Source organism: Periophthalmus magnuspinnatus, chromosome 13, assembly GCF_009829125.3.
Source record: "Periophthalmus magnuspinnatus isolate fPerMag1 chromosome 13, fPerMag1.2.pri, whole genome shotgun sequence".
Classification (NCBI taxonomy): Eukaryota; Metazoa; Chordata; class Actinopteri; order Gobiiformes; family Gobiidae; genus Periophthalmus; species Periophthalmus magnuspinnatus.
In genome coordinates, this window is record NC_047138.1 from 25,486,504 (window position 1) to 25,510,095 (window position 23,592).

Consider the following 23,592-nt stretch of genomic DNA (forward strand, 5'->3'; position numbering starts at 1 on the left):
GATACAATAGCAAAATAAACAAGCCTGACAGCAGCAGTTACAGAGAGAGGGGTGGCAATTTTTCAATGTAACGTGAAATGGAGCCAGTCAATGAAGCCGGAAGTGTGCCTATAATCACTTCTTATTTGGAATGCGGTAGTTGAAAGCCATTGTACAGGAACATCTATTGGTTTCGAATCTATATCTGCTGCTGTATAATTCTTTTAAATCTCAACTGAGCTACTAAAACAACACTATCCCCTAATTCATTGAACTGTAAAATACTGAAAATATGGACAAACACTTGAATAAAAGCAAAATGCATAATGTGTGATATATCTACTGCTACAATACAAAAATAAATGATTTCAAAATAAAATAAAATGTAAAAAAATATACTGAAGAAAATGGGTACGAGGTATGTACATGAAAGAGCTGTACAGTTGTTGGGATTTGAAGAGAGAAAGATCCAGATGATAGGAACTAGATGGGCAGGTCCAAGATCCTGGTCAGGTTTTGATAGTCCTGGTCTTTGAGGTCCAAGCAGATCTTGAAATCTGGGTCTGGGTTTTGGAAGGTCTTTATCTGGTCTATGGATAGATAGTCCTGGTTGAATTTTGCGGTCACTACACAGAGCAGCTCTGGAATTGGGGAGCTTTAGGAACACTGATGATCTAGTCTGGTTTTGTTGATCCTGGTTCAGTTTTGTTGATCCCGGGCTTATTCTGGTCTGGTCCTGGGTTAGTCCTGGTTAAGTACGGCTGTCACCACACGGAGCACTTCTCGGATGGGTTCATAGGGGAGCCTTTGGGACAGTGGAAAACTCTGGAGAACTCGTCAAACTGGGACACACTGCCGATGACTCTGCCAGGGGAGACATGAAAGGTACACCAAGTAACTTTTCTGGGAGTGTGTGCCACATGCTTTTGTCTATGAATATGTTATTGGTTTGCCTGGAATGTTCCACAGTATGGCAGAGTATTGTCTAGTAGTATAGTATAGTATGTTGAACCAGACCTATTCTGCAAAATCAACTTTTCAGTGCTTTTAACCATGTTATAATTGTTTTCCTTTCTCATTTACCCTCTTGAAGTTATATTTGGAGTGATTTGTGCCGGTTTGAGTAATCTTTAATGGCTTATTTTCAAGACGCCATATCGTCAATTAACCCCCACATTCACCGCCACTGGCATAAGCCCACTTTGATGTATTTACTTCATTCCTCAATTTGATTTTCTTAATCGTTGATACACATTGGATTCGACAGTGTCATCTAGTCATTTTGGTACAAGTGAAAAAAAAATCCGCTACTCGTTACTGTGAGCTGCACCTATCCATAGGAGGACACCTATCCATTGTGATGACGTTTACAGCAATGTCAGTTCCCACTGGGCACTGCAAGTCATTTTAGATGAATATTGCAATTTTAAATGTGCAAATTATAACAGAATGATCCACAAGTGTCATAGATTATAACTATATAGCAAACACAAGCACAATAGGTCTTCTTTAATATCTTGGAGTTTTTAAATCACAGGTATTGATTGCACATGAATGCATGTATTTCACTGTAAAAAAAAATACAGTGAAATACATATGTTCATGTGAGTGGAGTTGCCTCTCAACAGATCTGACCTGTGACTTGGCCTGGTGAGGTCAAGTTTAATGACATTCTGTGGAACTGTCTAATAATGTTACATTATGCAGCTTAAAAAACAGTTCTGTTTGAGTCTGCTAGTGCACTTAAGAGGGAAGTTTAAATTGAATTAGCATTTCAAATGTTTAAGTTCTACACAACAATAAAAACACTCACTTTTGCAAATAAATACAAGAAATATTGAGCCCAAAAAATTTGTAATAGTTGATATTGTGCTTATATTAACATGCATTTAGATGTGTCCTTGTAATATCAGAATGGCTGTATTCTAAGGTATTTATTGCAATATTATCTATTTATTGTCTTGCATCATGAACTGTTCATTGTTCATGTATTTGGTGTGCTTTGTGCATTTGTTAAGCTTGCACATAAAATATACTTTATAGGTTCTTTGTAGGTACTTTGTAGGTTCACTATGTTCAAGTATATATACACTCTATGGTCTCACCTGTAGTGTTCTGGGGCGTGCTTGTCCGTCAGCAGCTGTAAGTAAATGGACTGAGACCTCCTCTTCATGCACCAGTTCTGACCAAAAACAACACAAAATATATTTAAAATAGAATTATAACATTATAACACTTAAATACACATCGTAACACCTTTTGTCTTCTGAATTATGGTGCTTTTAACTCAGAGTTAAATGCAAATGAATCTACTCAGTAATTAGTTCACTACACACTGTATTAGAAAGTATCATCAGCCTCACCATTTGTACAGTAAAAAAATAATGCATTTTAATAGATTTTAAAGGTGCTTTGAGGGTCGATGTAGTTAGTGCATCTTTTTAAGTGGGATAATCCTATCTGTTGCACATATTTGTTATGTGAAATCTTAACCCTGCAAAAAACTAAAGATAAAAAATGAGCAACATTACAACAGCAAAAAAAAGTAAAAAGTTTAAAACTAATGCTTATACTTATGCGCCCAGCATAGTTAATTTGCCACTAGTTTGTGGCTGATGTCTTTCTACTTTTTCCAGATAATGACGTAGCTTTGTCACTGTAGCGTAGTCTCTGATTGGTTGATGCTGCGCATCAAACACCAAAAAGTTCAGCTTTTGAACTTTTGGATGCGTGAACAAAGCAGCCAACACCTGAATGCTCAAGGCGCGCCACTTCAATGCCAGATTCGCACTGCTCTGACATGTGAAGATGCGCAAAAACGCAGGGTGGCTAAGACGAGCTTCCACCATAGACTTTGCATGTAAACTCGACGCCCCTGATGACCAGGATTATACCAGGTCTAAACCAGATCTGTACCAGGTCTAAACGAAGTCTAAACCAGGATTATAACAGGTCTAAAACAGATCTAAACCAGATTTAAACTTGGATTTATTATAACACATCTAAACCAGATGTAAAACAGGACAAGTCTAAACCAAGTACCACCAATTAAACCTTATCACCAGTCCAGTGGTACTTGCATTACAGTTTGAGAAACATTGCCCTCATAACCAGATTGAAAACCACAGACTGAGGCATGTGGGGGTCTTTACCTGGGCGAACGCAATGAACAGCAGCTGCTCATGGGTGTACTTCAGACCAGGGAGGGGTCTCTCAGGTCCGTGCTCTCTCACCCACTTCTGATACGCCTGCAATCAAATACAACACACCTCCAAATACAATTCATAGTTTCAAATATGTTTTAAATAAGGAGAATAGGAGTGGGTGTTGTGATGTGACACTGATTTTCTAAATTTTCGAAATAAAAAAAAAAAATCTGTATTTGTCTGTTATCATCTTCAGGTTTGAATCATGGATTTTATCAAGAAGAGGTGGAATAATATTTTTATTTCAGTAAAATACATTTGGCTTTTAAAAACAAGCAATCCTCTGATGACTTTTTAAAATGGCCCCTATCTGTTTTTGCAAATTAACGCTTCAAATTTAATTATGACTTTTCTGACAAGCATTGCGATTAGATTTGCAATTTATAAAGCTCACATTGAGACTTGGCAAAAAGACTGGAATATGAACTAACAAACTAATGCACGAATCGCATGTATTCCAGAGCATATTTATAGAGGTCTAAAGTACAGGGTTAGAAGTTTTATGATTAGTATTTTGCTGTTTGCAGGGGGAAAATTGGTACTTCAAAAAACACAGCCTTTACAGTTTGCTTTTGTGTAATTTCAATAGCAATTATTATTAAAAAATATCAGGTTTATTTATACTTAGTTTTTCACAACAGTAACACATCTCCAAAAGGTGGAGTAGGGTTACATATAGAGTTATATTAAAAGGTTTTCTTAAGACAGACAGCAAAAATGAGACATACATATTCCATTCCAGTGTGTCTATAATGATACTGAACATCACACAGGACTTACATAATAGGAGAGCTTAAGTCCTCCCATGTCAGCAATGTTTTCTCCTAAAGTGAGACGTCCATTCACCTGAACACATAAAAAAACATTTAATGCATAAAACTATGAGAAGAAACTGCATCATTATATGCATACATTACATGCAGACAGGTATCAAACTGTTGCTAAATATGTTTAAATGCCTGCACTCTATGGGTCCACTTTTTTGAGGGAGTTGCTGCAGCCCTGAGGTCACCTGAGCAGCTCCTGTTGGCTATGGGCCCTGGGCATATGGAACAGCACCCTCTTCCTGTCAGAACCTCTCAGTCTTTAATGCGGTTTAAGACTAGACTGAAAACCCACCTCTTCTGCCTGGCATTTAACACCAGGCAGAAGAGGTGGATACAGGATATCTGTTTTATTTTTTCCTATGTACTTTGTTATCTTTGTTGATATACATTTTTTTTTACTTTTATGTATGTTTTAAATGTGCTATGTAAATAAAGTTGAATTGACTAACTACATTATATAGGAGTAAAAATGCTACCCCATTTAAATTGAAGATATGTGTTCAATCTCCTGTAGACTACCAGCATTATTTGAATTTGAATGAATGTGTATGTTTGTGATGTTTGCATATTTAGCTTTGCGTGAAATTGGTGAGTTGTTGCTGCTTTTGATGTTAGCTAAGTAGTTTTTTTTGCCTGTTATAATTATGCATTCCCTTACCTGATAAAACAAATACTAGGATCATTCTGGGGTTTTAAATGATTCCCAGCACATTTTCATTGATTATTTTATAACTAAACAACTTAAAACAACCGTCTTCCTCTAGCATTTTGCTAAACTTGTTGCACATTCATCACAGAAATGCCTAATTAAAGTTATATCCTTCTGCACAGCCCCACCTTCTGGTTGTAGACGGTAAAGTTGTCATAGAGTTTGACAATGCACTCTGCCTTTCTCTGGAACTGCCTGTAGGAGTCCTCGGTCCACCACTGCTGCAGATTACCAAAGCGGTCATACTGGCCCCCTGGAGACATGAACCATTTCAGCACTGAGGCCAGGAGAGGGCAGCAACGAGTTAGCAACGGGGTCACACAATCTGCAACTGCCTTTTTACAGTCCACAGAGCTGCCAGATATGTATCATTATAATATGATACAAGCAACTACACATCCACTGTTTGGTCTATTGAACTTTAAATGGGTTTCAATTTGGAGAGTTTGCAGCTCTGTGGATTCTAAGCAACAGTTGAGATTGTGTTGTTAAATGACAAATCTCAGAGGTGGAATAAGTAACCAGATTTAAAGCTGCACTATGTAACTGTTCTGGTAGAAGCTTCTCTATCTGCTTGTCTCCATGGAGGTGGTATTGCTTTACTTGTAATGTTCTACCGTATGGCTTAAAAAAACAACAAAATAAAACCAGGCCTAGTTACAAGCCAGATCTATGTAGAGGCAAGCCAACTCAAAGTAAGTATGCGTGTTTTTTCAATATATTTTTCTACAATTAAAACACCCATGAAATAAATACAAACATATCTATCTTTATAGAATAGATGACCCCACTAGGCCAAGTTACAGGCCAGATCTGTGAAAAGGTGAGCCCACTCACAGTAAGAATCCATGTTTTTTTTTTTTTTTAATGCAAGAGCAGTTTAATGTCATACTGTGGAACATTACAGGCAAAATAATAACATCAGCAGGAGATGTTAAGCAGATAGTGAACCTTTCACCTACATAGTTACATAGTGCACCTTCAAAAATGTTGCAATAAAATAATTGGTATCTATGTGTTGGTTACTTTCCACTTCTGGTGTAATTATTAGTTAAAACATAATTGTATATATGGATAAAACTCAAAACATGAACAATGGAGGTTCAATGATAAAATGCCTAATCAAGGGAGTTAACCCTGGAACTTGTTGTGAGTATGGCTGTAGATATGTTCAAAACTAAACAAGGACTAAACCAGGAGTAAGCCAGGAATAAAGCAGGAATGAACCAGGACTAAACCAGGAGTAAACAAGGACTAAACTAAGATTAAATCAGAACCAAACCAGAACTAGCAAGCTGTAAAAGGGATCACTCCTGCCTTAGTCTATAAAACTAGGACTAAGGCAGGAGTGATCCTGCACTAAACCATGACTAAGTTGGTTTAGTCCTGGCTCACTCCTACCTTATGACAGGACTAAACCAGGACTAAACTAGGACTAAACAAGAGCTAAACCATGACTAAACAAGGACTAAAGCAGGGCTAAACAAGGACGAAACAGGGACTAAACTAAGACTAAACAGGAACTAAACTAAGACTAAATCAGAACCAAACCAGGATCAAACAGACTGTAAATTTGTCCAAGAGAAAACCCTGGACTAAACTATGACTAAACCGGGATGAACAGGCTGTAACTGTCAGACTAGCACTCCCACAGTAGATGAATTTGTAGTGGGAGTGATGCAGCTGTTTAGCATTTCTTATATAGTTTAGTTGGTGTTGTTATAAGTATAGTATATAGTTGAATGACTCTTACCCCAATCGTCGTATCCATGTGTCAGCTCATGGCCTATAATTGCCCCTATCCCTCCATAATTCAAAGACCTGCAACACAAATGATTATCATTAAAGATCATTAAAGAGGGCATATTCTACCTGAAGACATTCTATATGTCATCCATGCCCCCATCCTCTAGAATGCCCTACCCAAACATATCAGAGACTCATCCACACTCACCATCTTAAAAAAAGCCCTGAAAACTCACCTGTTCAAAACTGCCTTCAATAACTGAATCTCCTTGATCTTGATCTGTTTTGTCTTGGAAGTGTATGAAGCGTCTTTGAGTGTCATGAAAAGCGTTATACAAGGGTTATGTATTATTATTATTATTATTATTAAGTTATTATTATTATTATTAAGTATTAAGACACTACAACAGTGATAATGCTGTGAAGGAGGAATGACATAGCATGGAGCGCAAAGGGAGGGGGGAATCAGAGCGTTAAAAAAGTGAAACTTATAAAACATGTTAACATAGTTTTCAGCATTTTCAAAACAATAAAAGGTAACATGATGATCTGAATATGTTATGTGTTAGCAGTTAATACCCCATAATACCCCCTCTTTAACATAAACTAAGCATATTTTTCCAACTTGAAAATATATTTTATTTTTAGCCTGTAATTTTACTTTAAACCTAGTAACATGTTCACATACTGTCTACCCAAAAAGCAAAAACTATTGCCCCAGCCCCAGTTACAGTAGTTAATATGGGGAGTCTTCTTAACAATCAAATAGCTGAAAATAAACCATGACTGATCAACAAGTGAGTTAATTTCTAAATAAAACCTAAACTTAAACATAATGGCTTATTGCAAGGGGCTGTAAATGGAGTTCTATTTTGTATCTAATACTTATAAAGCTCAATGCAATTACTGTCTTTAGCCAAAAGCCATTTGTTTGGTAGAAAGCAGCGCACAAACACACTCAGATAATGATCACCTTCAAATGCACTATTTTTTAATTCATTTGTTGCACTATTTTAATCACTATTTGGAAAACGTTGCCAAGAATGATCTGTTTAAAACAAAAATCCTACTTTGGCAAATAAAATAAAATAGCATTATGATAAGTGCTTTATTGGACATTTATGTGATACACGCCCAAATTGCTTTACACATGGTCAGTGGTGGAAGGTAAGGTAGGTATCTGTACTTTCTACTTCACTACATTTTTGAACTGGACTGAAAAGTAAAATCATTTTTTAATATTGTTTAAGACCTGCTGAAAAGGCTGAGGGGGTTATCTATTTTTTTTTTCAAAATTATACAAATAAAAAACAGCAAAAAAAATAAATAAAATTTTGTTGTTTCTGCTGAACAGAATTCAACACAATTGTTTTTATCAAAATCACTACATTTGAAGCTTGTCTCAAAGAGTAAAAAGTAAAAGAATTTTATGCAGATTTTTAGTGCATTTTGTGTACTTTAATACTTTTACTTAAGTACATTTTCTCATGTGATACTTTTACTTGAGTACATTTCTGCTCGAGTAGTTGTACTTTAACTTAAGTAACAAAACTGAGTACTTCTTCCACCACTGCACATTGTACATTCTTCATTCACTTCACAAATGTCCTAGGACAGACTAATGTGGCTGTCAAATCAAAATCAAGAATTTAGATCATGTTTAATAGTCACTGATACGCTATGGTCTTTTTAATTGAATGGTCTCTCCATGGGCTTCAGCTTCCTGTTATATGGTGCCATTTTGAGGGGAGTTGACCTTTCAAAATGTTTAGTTTAGAATTGTTGGATACAGCCAATCCCTTGTCAGTAAAAGCATGCAGTTTGGAGCAGAGTTCAAACTTTTGGTTAGAAAACGTTGACTATTTTTGTGTCAAGTGGCATTGGCTAAAAGTCTGTCTTATTTACATTCATGAAATCAATACTAAAAGCCATTTTTATTTTGTTTAAAAAAAAAAAAAAAAAAAAGAATACCAAAAAAAAAAGAGGAAACAAATTTGATTCATTTTATTGTCATACTGCCCAGCCCTACACTAATTATGTATATTAAGTAAATCTTGTATTTACAGTGACACAAGCAATCATAGATGGGGATAGTGCATGCAAATACTACCAGCATATCGTCAGTACTTTTATTCTTGTACTTTTTAAAGAACTTTAAGTACAGATTTTGAAGTCATCATTCATATTTTTTCCATAGTGTACCTTAATCTTATTCTCTCCTTTATTCCTGTTTGCGATCAGCAGTATGTGTGGTACATACAGATACAAGAAGGATGTTTATCAGATTTGTTGAGATGGCTTTCTGACAGCTTGTCAATGGCCCCCCTTACACTGTCAGACCCCAACAGACTCACTAGCTCAGGGAAGATTCTGTGTACTCAATGTGTGGAATCAATGTTATGTAACTAATAAAGGGTCATATTGCATAAAAATGAACTAAACCAGGATTAAATTAAGATAGGGAAGCTGGAGATGTGAAACCTTTAGTAAACCTGGACTAAACCAGGTCTAAACCAGGTCTAAACCAGGTCTAAACCAGGACTAAACCAGGGCTAAACCAGGGCAAAACCAGGTCTAAACCAAGGCTGAACCCAGACTAAACCAGGACTAAACCAGGTGTAAATCAGGATGAACAGAGAATAAACAAGGACTAAGCCAGGAACAAACAAGGAGTAACCTAAGACTTAATTAGAACCAAACCAGGACTAAACCAAGACAGACAAAAAACAGGCTATAAGTGGGTCCAAGAGAAAACTAGGACTAAACGAGGACTAAGACAGGAATTAACCAGGAGTAAACCATGACTAAACCAGCACTAAACAAGGACTAAATGAGGTATAAATCAGGACCAGTGGTGGGAGGTAACAAAACACAAGTAGTAAAGTACTATACTTAAATTAAATTTTTAGGTATCTGTACTGTACTTGAAGAGTACATTTTACAGTGGATATTTTTTACTTTTACTTCACTATATTTGAGAGCAGGTATCTGTACTTTCTCCTAAACTACATTTTTGAACAGAACACAAAAGTAAAAAGTACTTTTCATATGATTCGAGGGGTTATTTTTACCATGTTCGTGGTAACATTCTGACAAGTTCCACCAGAACATCCAGACCACCAGAACATCCAGGTCCACCAGAATATCCAAAACATCCAGACCACCAGAACATCCAAACCACCAGAACATCCACACCACCAAAACATCCAGACAACCAGAACATTCTGGTTCACAAGTCGCAGTTATTTAAGACTTCCCTAAATGAGCTGAGCCTCTGCACAGACAGACTACTCATACAAAAGCGTTAAAGAACAGAACAAGCTCCAGACAGACTGAAATTCTCCTCTGACCTAAGAATATGACCCAAATGTTCCAAATGTGGAGTGTGATGTTTTTAAATCAGTGATTGTAAATGCGTGTATATTTTTGATGTATTTTAATTGTTTGTTAACCTGCCCAGGTACTGCAGATGGAAACTAGCTTTAGCTAAATGTGGAGTAAAGCATTTCTTCTTTTATGAGAATAATATGTTTGTGCATGGTCCCTGTTAAATAAACCAGTAAACTAAAGAAGTACAGTTTTGTTCAAAGTTACAGTTAATGTACAAGAATTAATCTAATTAAGGAGTACCCACCTCTGGAAATAGATTTTTGTACTTCACATTTGAGTGGTCATATTGTTATGGCTTTATATGCCTAACATATCCCCAGGTACAGTGGTGGAAGTAAAAGTAGTAAAGTGCGGTACTTAAGTACACATTTTAGGTATTTGTACTTTACTTAAGTACACTTTAAAGTGGATACTTTTTACTTTTACTTCACTACAGTACTACTTTACGCTTTACTACATTTTTGTAAAAACAGATAAAATGGATATAAACAGCAAGAAGAAATTATCTTTTCAATTGTTTCTGTTGAACAAAATTCAGCACAAATTTGTATCAAAATCACTACAAGCTTTCTTAGACCTGAAACTGTGAGAAATACTTTTACTTTGTACTCTTTAAGTACATTTTTACACAGGTACTTTAATACTTTAGATCTTTTTTTTTTTACTTGAGTATTTTTTTGCTCTGGTATCTGTACTTTTACTTAAGTAACAAAACTGAGAACTTCCACCACTGCCCAGGTAATTGACTGATCAATTATTACAGATGCAAGCTAGCAAGTTACGGCAGAAGTGGTTATTGCCTGTAATGAAGATGTAGAAAGGTTAGCTAATTCACAACCCGCTATGCTACAACCTACCCAATTATTCACATTGAAAAGCACTGCGTTTATTTACAAGGCTATTCTCTGGGGAAATACAAAGAGATGTGTTGTAAATAGTCCATATTGGCTTAATACACTTTGTACTATAATGAAGGTACCTGCTAACAAGGGCTGGTGCAAAACGCGTCTTTCTCTCAATTAACGCCACATGTTTGTTTATAAGTCCACGGAGCTCCTGTTCAAACTGGATTTCTTACTTTACAAACTTGGAAAATACCAGTTGTTTTATAATTAGTGACTAAGAGTGGCTTTGGAAATGTAATCCGCAACAGATTTTTATTCACAAGTTCATTCGCTTTGTTGTTAATGGGCCAGTGTGTATCAGCAGTAATGAGAGAGTCCTTTGTTGGTTTTCTTTTTTCTTTTTTTAAATTTAGGCTTACTGATCTAATTGAGCCACTTATAAATACACAGTAATAGTGTATCAGAGATTGAATTTGCTGCTGTCCAAATTATTAATCCAATTTTTGATTAAAAGGGTGGTATTACACTTCTGGATTAACTGCTCGCACATAACATATTTAGATTACCATGTTACCTTCAGTTGTTTTGAAAATTCTATATTTGCCAAAATGATGTATTGAAATATTTATGAGTTTCAGTTTCATTTTTGACACTCTGAGTATTCCCTTCCTTTGCTCTCTACATTAAGTCACTCCTCCTTCAGAGCACTACCACAACACAATCAGTGTGCATCCTGCTAATGAAACTGGTGCATCACATCAGGTTTGCCAAGTTATAATGTACAGTTTATATCCTGCTTTTGTATATTTATGGTGAATTGTTGCGTGAGAGTATAGGTGATGTAGGTTTGTGGGCGGAGCCTTGTACAAGCTTGTACTGTAAAATATAAGAAGGGTTCGAAAAGGGCCCAAGAGAGATCACTAGGTAAATGAAACATGCATGGATGATATATAAAACCTCTTGAGGCACGTTTTTTGATGAGTGAACAACATTATAGCATGGTAGATATTATGTAGGTTTATATAATACCTTCCTGTTTAATCTCTGTAATTACTGGGCCTATTCACATGAAAAATAAAGACAAGGTTCAACAATTTTTACTTTCCTGGACAGATATTTTATTATAAACTAGTGGCTCAAAACTGGGTAATAAACTTGCACTATATGACTAAAATTAAAACTGGAGCTAAACAAGGACTAGAACAGGATCAAAACCTGGACCAAACTGGGTTCTAACCCGGGACCATACTGGGAGTGTGACCGCACCCTTAGACCCTTACCCTCCATCTGAAATCAACAAAATGTAATTCCAATGCTCAATTTATGCTCAGTGAAAGCTTTTACCACACTAAATATAGCCAACACTCTGGCTGTATATCTGGTTTCAACTGTTCAGACTATTTTTAAAACCAGCTGCGTATTCATATTTCTAACTGAACTAATACAGATTTAGTATGGAGGCATAATGGACTAAAAGCTTTTCAACTCTGACAGTCATACATAACAGGACCACTTTTGTACCAAAGATAATGCATATGGAAAAGATGGCAGCATCGATTTAGTAGTAAAGTTTTGTTCCCTTTTTTAAAATTAATATAAAAATGTAATGACCAAGTATTTTAGTAGTAGTAGTATTGATGATAGTTCTAGTTCTAGTTGGAAATTGTATAATAGTAGTAGTGAACCAAAGTTTAAGTTTAAGTTAGTAGTGATAGTCAAAGTAGTACTGTTATCAGGATACAAAAATTTCAAATTGATTTTGATACTAAGGAACAGACTCGATACTCAATACTAATTCCAATACCACAATGATAATAAGAACACTCTTTATTTAGACAGAATGTAATTTTTAACAATAAATCATAGTACTTTCTTTTATATTACCACGTGGCCTTATATCTGTGTAATCCCTCAGTCATCCAGGTAGGTTCCATAGTGGTCCATGGACATATGCTAGTCTATATGGTCATATACTTGTTCTGATACAGCTCAAGATCATTTGAAAAAGCTAATTTCTGTCCTGTGAATGTTACTTTTTTAGTATTGATACCTGCTCAAATGAGTATCTAATTTTGACACTAGTTTTAGTTTTAGTATCTGATTTTCGATACTTTGACAACTCTATGTGGCTGTATAATTGGTGGCGGTGGTAGTAGTAGAAGTAGTATAGAATAACATGGAGAAGATGAACGGCTATAAAAAAAACCCCACTCAATTTAACTACTGACAATTACTCTCAGTACCTTTATATTTCTTACTTGAAGAATAAACATTTTGAAGAAACAGTAACATAAAATGATGTTTTGACCCTCCCTTTGGCCGCTCCAGCTGATTAAACACAGGGTTCTTTGGTTTGTGCCCTTCACTGACACCTGTCCCATTAGCAAGACCTTGTGGCTAATTGAGCGCTCGGTGGCTAGTTATACTTCCCTGATCAGATGTGCTGGGACTTAAGAGGAGCACAGGTTAGACAGATGCACGTGGCCTTTAATGACCGTGATGTTAACAGTACTGCCCCCCTGTGGTCAAAAGAGAAACAGTGAGGATACAGATTAGTGGTACTTACTGAGGGAACTCTGGGTTGTAGAGAGTTGGTTGAAGAATGCCGGCAGGGAAAACTGAAAAAGAAAAACAGATAAATTTAAAATATATACCTTTTTACTGTGGTTATTTGAGGTGGATAATAGAAGGCACATGATATGACTAGCAGCATATGTTGAGAGGTGCAAAAGTCTTAGACCATTTATTTTTTATGGTAAACTAAAATAAATTAATAATAAAACGTCATATTGCTGATCAATTCCCGTTTTCACTGCCACTGGCATACGCCCACTCTGATGTACGCACTTCGTTTTCCAATTTTACCTTTTTAATCAGTGATAGCCACAGGATTAATTTTGGTACAAATCAAATTAAAAAAAATCTGCTGCTTGCTAGTCTGTTGTGATGACATGTATACCAAAGTCAGGTCCCATTGAGCACTGCAGTTTTCTAAAGCAGAAGTCAGCGGACTTGTTTCTTTCATTAACTCGTTTTAAATGAATATTGTGATTTAAAATGTGCAAATTATAACACAATGATCCAGGGTGTCACAGACTATAACTATAGAGCAGACACAAGCATAGTATGTCTTGTTTAATTACATCTGTACACCTTCAAACAACACTGGCAAAAAAGCCTCTACACTAGAATTATAAATATAAAGAGAGAAGAGGAAGTAACTCTATAGGTTAGAAAGAGTAACTGTGTTTTAAGTCTATTCATCAGCAGAGGTCTGGCTTTAAGTCGAGATAACAAAGAACATGTGATTTATCCAGCTTTACCCCTGATTCCTGGTTCACTTTTTTACCTCTGTTAAAGGAAGGGCTAAGACTTTGAGAGAAGCGGCTGAGGAACATAAGCACAGTTACAAAAGCAAGTTGCATGCAGTATCTATAGTAACAAAACTAAATTTGAAATACATTTTGTGCAATTGTTCAGTTCAATTATGTATTCCCTCTCCGGTCACATGCAGTAATAAAAACATGGTTTTGATCTGTATTTTAATTTAACCTTTATTTTACCAATAAGTTAAGCCCACTCTCACACTTTATAGGGAAAGTGAACTATCTTGACCGAAGACACAATGGCAGTATTCATGGTGGTGGTAATTTCAGTTTTTAGATTACACTTTGCTAACACCAAATGCATGTAAATAGAAACACTTTGGGCTTTATAATTGTTTTTGAACTTGAAGATGAATTACCATGTTTGTGTACTGGCTTTATGTATTTTCCATGCATTTGAGGAAAATCGGTATGAGACCTCTGTGTCCTGCCTGCATTTAAGCCTAACTTTGCTGTTAGCATGCTCTGGTTCTGATAAAAAAAAGCACTCATTGTTGTGAATAGCTAGTCCATTAGGAAAATGAAGAATATGTTTGGACTAATGCAACCTGTTTAAAATCAATGAGTTCTGTTTCTGGCGATTTGAAAGGTCCTATATTACATTCTTGTGAGATTTAAGCCATGTTAGGATCTTGTTATCTCATAAAAAACATACCTGGAGTAACGCTTTGTTATTGGTCTGTCTACATCTCCAAGCCCAAAATGCCCTGCTTCACCTTATAATATCATGTAGTGGTACTTTTCAAGTTAACAGCTATTTTTTCACCTTTGGTTCAAATGGGAATAGTGAAATTATATCGAGTTTAAAAACACTGTGCAGCACTTTCTGTATTATCGAATGACATCACACAGTGGAACAGAGCGTTTTCTGTTTGAGGGAAGAACTCAGGCTAAATATGCAGGGTTTATGTGTTAAACATGTGTGAATAAAACAAAGCACAACTCCAGGTATATTTTTGATGAGGAAACAACATTATAACTTAGAACAGAAAATAATGTAATATGGGCCGTTTAAGACAGCAAAAATCAGGTACAGCGCCATTAGCAAACATATATTGAAAATCACCATTCGTCCTCACTCTCTAGTTACTGCTCTACAAAAAGCGGTGACACAGGCTTCAGTTCGGACAGTCTGCTCCTTTGGTCATCTGTAACTTTAGACTTTAATTTTCCGGGGGGCAGTTTTATGGATTGGGACTTTGTGGATTTGGCTCTTTGCACAGACGCAATGCCAATATCACATGGAGAAATTAGCTCAAACTTTTCCCAGCTTTTCACATTGGACTTACAGTGAACTTCTGCATTGATTACACTTTGTTTGGCAAATCAGCTGCAATAGTTATTACTCCAGTTGGCAGGCTTTGGGAGAATAGTATTGTAAGTGTCAATAAATGTGAATATATAGCACGTTCACTCCATAGACTGTATATGTAAATGGACATAGCTAACCCGCTAGCTGTTGCCTTCCTAATATCTAATGAGCACGGCTGCCCCTCGCTCCAAAACATCATTTTGGTCTTAAATTGTTTGTATTAACCCCCTCTACATGATCTTGGTGTTTATTTCACTACTGTGTCCAAAAATCAAGGTGTGAACATTAATAACAGACAAATCAGGCACCTTCTTTCTTTGAGGTTGCTCTCGTTAGTGTTAGCAAGAGGTTTAATTAACAGCGTTGCTAAGCGTCTGCTCCCTGCTAAACCAACTGTGTGGATGGGACGGGGTGTCACCTTTCACAGCCTCACTCCGGATTGGCTCTTTGGTTGCTATGATACTCGCAGTTGGAATTCAAAATATGGAACTCTGCTCCAAATTTTCCCCTATAACTGCTAGCCTCAATGAACTTCATTTGACTGGACCTGAACACTGTGAGTGACGTCACATTCACCTTGTCCATTTCTTTATAGTCTATGGTGTCATAATTGTCAGAATATCGTATATCTTATCGTATTTAGTATTTAGTCAAGCTATCATATGAAATAATCCTAGGTACATTTGGGAGTGTGTATCAAGGATTTGAATTGATTCTACACAATTTCAAGCTAGCCACAAATGGTTAAGAAAACTTTTTTTGTTGTTGTTGTTGTAAATGTAATTTGTTTGGGATGTAATTTTTTATTTTATTTTATGTTTTTGTTTCATTCATACATGTTTAACACACAAACCCTGCAGAATTCTTCTCTCAAATGGAAAACACTGTTCCACCTTGTGATAGCATGTGGTAATACAGGAAATGCTCTACTGTGTTTTTAAACATCACATACCTTCACTAGAACAGTTTGGGTGATTTCAGCTCTGGAATTGCCAGTCTATACTGAACAAAAGGTAGCTGTTAACTTGAATACTACCGCATCATGACAGCACAATGTGGAACAGAGCATTCTGAGCTTTAGAGATGTAGAGAGACTAATAATAAAGGGTTACTGAAACGCGTGTGAATGAAAAAAAACACAACTCATGGAATGTTTTTGAAGAGATAACAAAATTATAACACAGCTAAAAGATCAAAAGAATCACTTTTGCGTAAAATAGGACCTTTAATGAAACACAGATGACGTAAATCATTGCAGAGTTAACCTGTGCTGTAGGTGTGGAATGTGAAGAGGTCCACCGTGATCTGTGGGCCATGTCTGTGTTTGTCTCCTGTCTCTCTCTGTGTGTCTGCTCTCAGGCTTTAGCTCATGAACACACCACTGACTCTACACAAAGAGATTTAATCCTGGAACAGACAGACTGGACCAGCCCAGATTCAAACCAGGACCAAGAGAAAATAAGAAAGGTTTTAGAGTTTGTGTGGTCTCAAAGTTAAAGTTGCAGTATGTAACTTTTCTTGTGTGGGTCTGCTTCAGGCTTTTTCTCCATGGCAATGTCATTGCTTTTCTTGAAAGTTCTGGAGTATAGTATTATATGTATATCTATCAGGATTCATATAATTACATATGTTTTTATTGCTCAGAAATACCTTAAAAACAAGCATTCTTACTGGGAGAATTGTCGTCTCTCCACAGATCTTGTCTGTAAGTTGGCTTGTCTCTATATGGATATGGATATGATTACAGTCATACTGTGGAACATTATAGGCAAAGCATGAACATCTCCATGGATACTGGAAAGAGCCCTCCACTGGATCATGTATGCATTGAACCTTAAGGTTAAATTAAGTTGAGAAACTCCATAGTTCAGAGTTCAATTCACATTCAAAACAATAGTTTCCTTAACCAAACAGATGAGAGGGATGTATTCATTCATAAATTCAACAATTTTTAGGGTCAAGGAGAGGTTATAAAGATCTACGTTAGTTTTTATTTATGGAGATACATGTAGATTATTACATCTATTCCCCAAAAGCCAGTGTTTGAGCTAATAAATTCACTTATTTATTTATAAGTGTGCGTATTTATACTGCTAAATACTGTTAAATATACACACAGTGACCCAGGGTTAGTTACTGTATATGTTTACCAAATGTTATACAGTAATTACACATACATACATATTTATAAAGTTGTAGATTTAAAGTCACATTTAGAATATACATCCAATTTGGAAGGAAAGTCTGGGAATATATAATAATAATAATAATAATAATAATAATAATAATAATAAATATATAAAATATATAATAATAATATATAATATTCTTAATATGAAGCTATCTTGTTATTTATTTATATATATATATATATATATATATATATATATATATATATATATATATATATATATATATATATATATATATATATATATATATATATAAAAGGCATTCAATATGTATTCACTCATTGATATATAAATACATCAGCACACTCTATTCACTGAACTGTATTGCATTTATATATGAATAAATTAATATCAAGTACTGTACTGAGACCTTTGTGGAAGTTTGTTAAAGGTCCTATATTTCACAAAATTGACTCTTGTGAGCTTTATGCCAATGTTGTTACCTCATCAAAAAATAAATAAGTTGTGTTTTGTTCACATATGTTTGAATAACCCTTTATTAGTCTGTCTACCTCTCCAAAGCTCAAAACGCTTTGTTCCACCTTGTGATGTCATGAAGCGGTAGTTTTCAAGTTAACAGATACCTTGTATCTTTTGTTCAGTAGATATTAGCAATTCCAGGGCTGAAATCATCCAAATGATTCTAGTGAAGATGTATGGAGTTTTAAAACAAAATGGAGCATTTCCTGTAACACAAAATGATGTCACAAGGTGGAACAGAATGTTGAGACACTGTATAAAACTAAAAAAAAATAAATACAGAATACAATGATTTGCAAATCCTCAACCTATGTTAAACTGAATAAACTACACATGATATTAAATGTTCAAACTGAAAAGCCCAATTGTTTTTATGCAAATATTCACTCCTTTTCAATTTGATGTCTGCAACACGTTCCAATAAAGCTGGGACAGGGGCATGTTTGCCACTATGTTTCATCACCCTTCCTTTTAACAACAATCAATAAGCTTTTGGACTGAGGACACTAATTGTTGAAGCTTTGCAGGAAGAATCCTTTCCCATTCTTGCTGAATGTACAACTTCAGCTGCTCAGCAGTCCGGGGTCTCTGTTATCGTATTTTGTGCTTCATAACATCTAACATACATGACCATTCACACAGACAGTGGATCCCTCTTTTCTGCATCACTCGAGGAAAAACAAAAACTAAAACACAACTCTGCCCACACCAGTCCATCTTTCCCACAATCAGGGAACAATTTAGCTCCATAAAATGCTTCTTTATAACCGTGGTCCCCAATCACCGGGCCGGGGACCGGTACCGGTCCGTTACGCATTTGCTACCGGGCTGCAGAAAAACAGCAAATAATTTATCAGCGACTGCATCTTCTCCGATGTAACTTTCACCCGTCCCCCATGACGCGCTAATAAGCTTGTCCGTAGACATATAATGAAAATCCTGACAGGAATCCATTCCATTTGATATAATGGTAGGTATGTGATAGATCTGCTCTTATCCTCCGCGATGATGTATCATGTATAATGCATCAGACGTCGTACAAAAGTAAAGCAACAAGCTCATGAAAATGAGCCAAAACAAAAGTCTTTGGAGAGCTTTTTTGCAAAGGAGAAAAGGCCAATTGAGGAGCCAGAAGAGGAGCCTACAACCTCCAAGAAAAAGGAAGCTAAGTCCTACTTAAAATATGGGTTTGTCGCTACAGGTGACTCTCACCGAGTCCAGTCTGCATAATATATGGGGAAAAGCAAACGAAGCAATGAAACCTTCAAAACTGCTTTGGCACATGGAGACTAAGCACCCTGGATTAAAACATAAGATTTAGAGTTTTTTGAAAGAAACAAAAATGAACAAGAAGGAAAGAAGAAACAAGTGCAGGGCTTCCACTGATTCAGCGGTATAGTGGGTTGTATTTTTTATGCACTTAACTTATTTTTGCCATATTTATCTGCCACGAGTAGATGGCTGGTCCGTGAAAATAAAACCTACATTATTCCGGTCCGTGGTGCAAAAAAGGTTGGGGCCCCCTGCTTTATAACACACATTTTCAATGGGAGACAGGTCTAGGCGGGCCAGTCTAGTGCCCGCACTCTTTTACTAAGAAGCAACATTGTTGTAACACGTGCAGAATATGGCTTGGCATTGTCTGGCTGAAATAAGCATGAACGTCCCTGAAAAAGACGTTGCTTGGATGGCAGCATATGTTGCTCCAAAACCTGTATGTACCTTTCAACATTAATGGTGCCATGGGCACTAACACACCCCCATACCATCACAGATGCTGGCTTTTGAGCTTTGCGCTGATAACAATCAGGATGGTCCTTTTCCTCTTTGGCCCACAGGACACAACATCCATGATTTCCAAAAACAATTTGAAATGTGGACTCGTCAGACCACAGCACACTTCAGGTGAGCTCAGGCCCAGAAAAGCCGGCAGCGTTTCTATATGGCTTTTGCTTTGCATGGTACAGTTTTAACTTGCACTTCGAGATGTAGCGATGAACTGTCTTAACTGACAATGGGTACCTGAAGTGTCCCTGAGCCCATGTGGTAATAACCTTTACGCATTCATGTCTGTTTTCAATACAGTATCGCCTGAGGGATCCCTCAATCTTTTGATGATATTATGGACCGTAGATGATGAAATCCCTAAATTCCTTGAAAATGTACATTGAGAAACGTTGTTCTTGCTTGTGAATGACTGAGCCCTTCAGGGATGCTCCTTTTACACCCAATGACACTCACCTATTTCCAATTAACCTGTTCACCTGTGGAATGTTCCGAACAGGTGTATTTTAAGCATTCCTCAACTTTCCCATTCTTTTGTTGCCCCTGTTCCAACTTTATTGGAACATGTTGCAGGCATCAAATTGAAAATAAGTGAATATTTGCATAGAAACAATCAGGTCTATCAGTTTGAACATTAAATATCATGTCTTTGTAGTTTATTCAGTTCAATTTTTGTTGAAAAGGATTTGCAAGTCATTGTATTCTGTATTTTTTTTTTAAGTTTTACACAGCGTCCCAACTTTGTTGGAATTGGGGTTGTATGTGAATGAAACAAAACACAACTCCAGGGATGTTTTTGACGAGGAAACAAAATTTAAAACATAGATAAGAAAGTTGCGTAATATAGGCCCTTTAAGTCTTATTTATATCTTGTGTCTATCAAGAGTTGTCTCAGCCTTTGTTTTGTGCAGACACAGACTTCTGAGCTTCTTTGATTAATTGTAAGACAGAGGAACATAAGGTGGAATGACAATGTTGTTTGTGTTCTTATCAGTATGTACCATAGAGATCACACACTCACCCATTTGGTTCTTGTTAGGGAGGTAGTAGGCATTAAGGGCCTGTGGAGGGAGAAGCCACCTGAGGAGAGAGCGAGGGAGGTAGAGAGGGAGGGAAGAATGGGAGGGAGAGAGAGCGAGATGAGATTTCTTATACAGAATCACAATCACAAATCACCCACTATAACTGCTCTCCCAAAACAAAACACATTGTACCTACTGCAAATGTTCTTTTTGTTCCTGAGGTGAAATATTAAATGTACTTTCTCACACTAAACTGGTGACACTTCCATGCGGGTAAATCAAGTTTTACTACAAGACAATAAAAAGACAATTGTGATCTGATCCCTATGACAGTATGCACAGACACTTTTTCAGGTGCTTCCCCTATTGGTAAATCTCTGTCATGGTTTAAGTGAGTGACAGGTAAAAGATACTTTTCATTACTTAAAAGCAAAAAAAAAAATATTACATAACCACCAAAAAATAGAAACTACTTCATTGTGTTTTTAAATCCAAAAATCTCCACTGGACTCTTTTAAGATCTAATTATAATTTACTAGCCATATTAGAGGAGTGAATAGTATTAAACCTCTCCATGGAGGCAAGCAGGTAATGCCAACCAGGTAATGCCAAACAGTCCAATTTACAGGTCAGATGTGTGAAGACTGTAAGACTGTAAGAATCAATCAATATTTTTTATTATTATTTTTTTTAAGATATCTTTATCAATAAAACATTTATAACTGAATGTGTTAATGCCATACAGTGCAACATTCCAAGCAAAGCAATAAAGTCTTTATGAAGACAGCAGGTGGTGGGGCCTCCATTAGAAAAGTTGTATAGTGCACTGTTAACAAACCAGCAGTAATATTATTTTAAGCTGCAGAAAGTTTAATACCAAAAAAAAAAAAAAAAAAAAAAATCAAGATAAAGCTTTAATATGTTGCATTTCAAAGTAATCGATCTGAGTCACTATTGATTCCAGCGGAGTGGTGATGTCCTTGTGTTTTGGTAAGGCTGTGATGACTATGTACTAGCCACAGTGAGAGGGAGCCCAGACGAGAGCTTAGACACAGGATGAGGGCTTTTTATTTACCTCAGCAACAGACTGAGGGAGGGATGGGAGTTTGGGCTTGGTCATATGAGGTGAGGACACAACAAGCGTATAGTAAAAAATAGACTCTTGTTATTTCCAAACCTCGCTAAATTAAAGGTGGAATATGTAACTTTCCTAGTGGAGAGTCAGCCACCTGTTTGTCTGTCTGCATACGCCCTCAGTCACCCAGGTCAGGTCCATAGCAAAAGAGGGTTGAATTCTGTCAACTAGACAAGTTTTTAGAGTCTCCATTTGGCAGAATTCAACCTTCTTTTCCATCTCCATGTTATTGCCTGAAATGATCCACACAATTAACCATCTATCTCCAAGCAGGTAACATCAACAGGCCAAGTTACAGATCAGATCTCTGGTGAGGTGAGCCCACTCAGTAAGAATGAATGTTTTTCAAAGGTATTCTTCATTTTTTTTTGCAATAAAAACACCTGAAATTAAATACAGGTTTAATTCTATAATGTGTAACATTCCAGGCAGAGCAATAACATCTAATGTAGACAAACGCATGTTGAACCTACCAAAATAATTTCAATTGTATGACATTTCATGTTTCATACTCACTAAATTGCTATAGCCTTTTTAAGAAGTAACAGACTCCGTCTGCTGCTTCTGAGAGTTCACTATTCACTGTGATTGGTTCGATCCACCTGTCACTCACCCAAATGACAGGGGCTGACCAATAGGATGAGGATGGACAAGGCAGATGCCATGTGCTTGAGTATTCATGGGTTTAACACCCTGTTATATGCAACATTTTGAGTTTTCCCCATTTAAAATATATTTCCTAATAGTTTTTTGAAATGTTAATGGCTATGGCAACTGTCCTATTTTTATTAATAATTCGGAAATTCATGGATAGAGCTGGATTAAAGAAAAAGAAATTAAAGAGAAAAGCAGTGAATTAGCATGTAGCCCCCTCCCCTAGGCGTACTGAAACATCGTAGTGTTTACAGTGTGTGGGCTGATGATAGAATGATTTGAATGCAGACTACTATCTTGTTGTCAGAGGCACTATGTCATGGTACAGTGTAAATGTGAGAAGCATGTCCCAGAGCAGTCCTCCTCAGTCTGCCTGCTGCAGATAAGTGCACCAGATGGAGTTACAGTAAATACACACTCAAGCATTTTTAGGCCTGTCAGTGTTGTATTTTCAAATCACAAAGACGCCATGGAGGATTTGAGTAAAGTGAGTAAAATGTTCAACAAATTACATACCCATTGATATGTAAATATTTAAAGGTTCTATATTATGCAAAATTGACTCTTGTGAGCTTTAAGCGATGTTAAGAATTTTCTCACCTCATCAAAAACAACCTGGAGTTGTGTTTTGTTTGATTTACATGTGTTTGAGTAATCCTTTATTATTAGTCTCTCTACAACTCCAAAGCAGAAAATGCTCTGTTCCACCTTGTGATGTCATAAAGCTGTAGTTTTCAAGTTAACAGTTACCTTTTACCTTTATGGAGTTTAAAAAAACAAAGTGCAGCACTTCCTGTATTACCACATGACATCACAAGGTGGAGAGTTCTGTTTGAGAGAAGAACTCACTATAAATTTGCAGGGTTTGTGTGTTAAACATGTGTGAATGAAACAAAACACAACTTCAGGTACTATGTTTTTGTG

The 23,592-nt window shown here is 36.4% G+C and overlaps 1 protein-coding gene across 2 annotated transcripts in view; it reads right to left on the reverse strand.

Moving 5' to 3' along the window:
* Positions 1-397: 397 nt before the first annotated feature.
* Positions 398-23,592, reverse strand: part of LOC117380333 (endothelin-converting enzyme-like 1) — an 80,811-nt gene continuing 57,616 nt past the window's right edge. For both annotated transcript variants that reach the window (XM_055226244.1, XM_033977124.2), the window contains exons 14-21: positions 20,879-20,937; positions 13,269-13,320; positions 6,475-6,542; positions 4,850-4,974; positions 3,966-4,031; positions 3,132-3,227; positions 2,085-2,161; positions 398-843 (exon numbers count right to left, since the gene is read on the reverse strand). In XM_055226244.1, coding sequence (XP_055082219.1) covers positions 744-843; positions 2,085-2,161; positions 3,132-3,227; positions 3,966-4,031; positions 4,850-4,974; positions 6,475-6,542; positions 13,269-13,320; positions 20,879-20,937 — 643 coding nt within the window. In that variant the 3' untranslated portion in view covers positions 398-743. The remainder of the gene's footprint in view (positions 844-2,084; positions 2,162-3,131; positions 3,228-3,965; positions 4,032-4,849; positions 4,975-6,474; positions 6,543-13,268; positions 13,321-20,878; positions 20,938-23,592) is intronic.